The sequence below is a fragment of the Nansenia antarctica genome (genome assembly GCF_963989245.1).
Source record: "Nansenia antarctica genome assembly, chromosome: 1".
In the NCBI taxonomy this organism is placed as follows: Eukaryota; Metazoa; Chordata; class Actinopteri; order Argentiniformes; family Microstomatidae; genus Nansenia; species Nansenia antarctica.
The window spans coordinates 112,304,731-112,305,283 of record NC_137674.1 but is presented as its reverse complement, the minus strand read 5'-3'; the positions used below and the strand labels follow the sequence as shown (position 1 = coordinate 112,305,283).

Here is a 553-nt window from a genome sequence, read left to right as displayed (position 1 = left end):
GCAAAAGTGGAACATGCAATTGCAATCTCATATTGCATTGGCATTTGAATTAGGTCAGCTATATGCTTCCATAGTGAACAGGCCCCATCTGGCAACCCTGCTGCGGGGTTGGATCACATTCTTTGTCAGCTGATTGGACGACACTGACCCCACCACTCTGACGTCAGGCCTGAAGCCCCGCCCCTCATCCTGACCGCTAGCAGCAGAGGGAATGGAAGGTTAGGTGGCTGGCTAGCCTGATGCTAATGCTAGCCTGTTAGCGTCTCTGTGTCAACAACCTGTTCATACTGGAGACATATCTCATATTTCACAAGAAGAGACCCTGATCCTACTCTGGAGATATGAAAAGGTATCTGTCACCGTCTCACTTTGCTGGAATGAATGCGATTCATTATCCCTGATAGCTGAACTCGCCAGATAGCTAGCTGGTTAGCATGGCTAGTCACGTTGTATGTCACACATTGTGTGTTGTAACATAATATATTACAATGCTTAGGTGACAACTACGTCATCTAACACCCTCTGTCTACCTCGCTACATGGCTTCAGCTAAC

The 553-nt window shown here is 47.4% G+C and overlaps 1 protein-coding gene across 1 annotated transcript in view; it reads left to right on the top strand.

The window, feature by feature from the left end:
• The first annotated feature begins 205 nt into the window (after nucleotides 1-205).
• Nucleotides 206-553, top strand: part of LOC308175898 (mitofusin-1-like) — a 41,299-nt gene continuing 40,951 nt past the window's right edge. Inside the window, 1 exon segment of the mRNA XM_080550469.1 lies at nucleotides 206-349. Within this exon segment, the coding sequence (XP_080406595.1) occupies nucleotides 342-349 (8 nt within the window). The 5' untranslated portion in view covers nucleotides 206-341.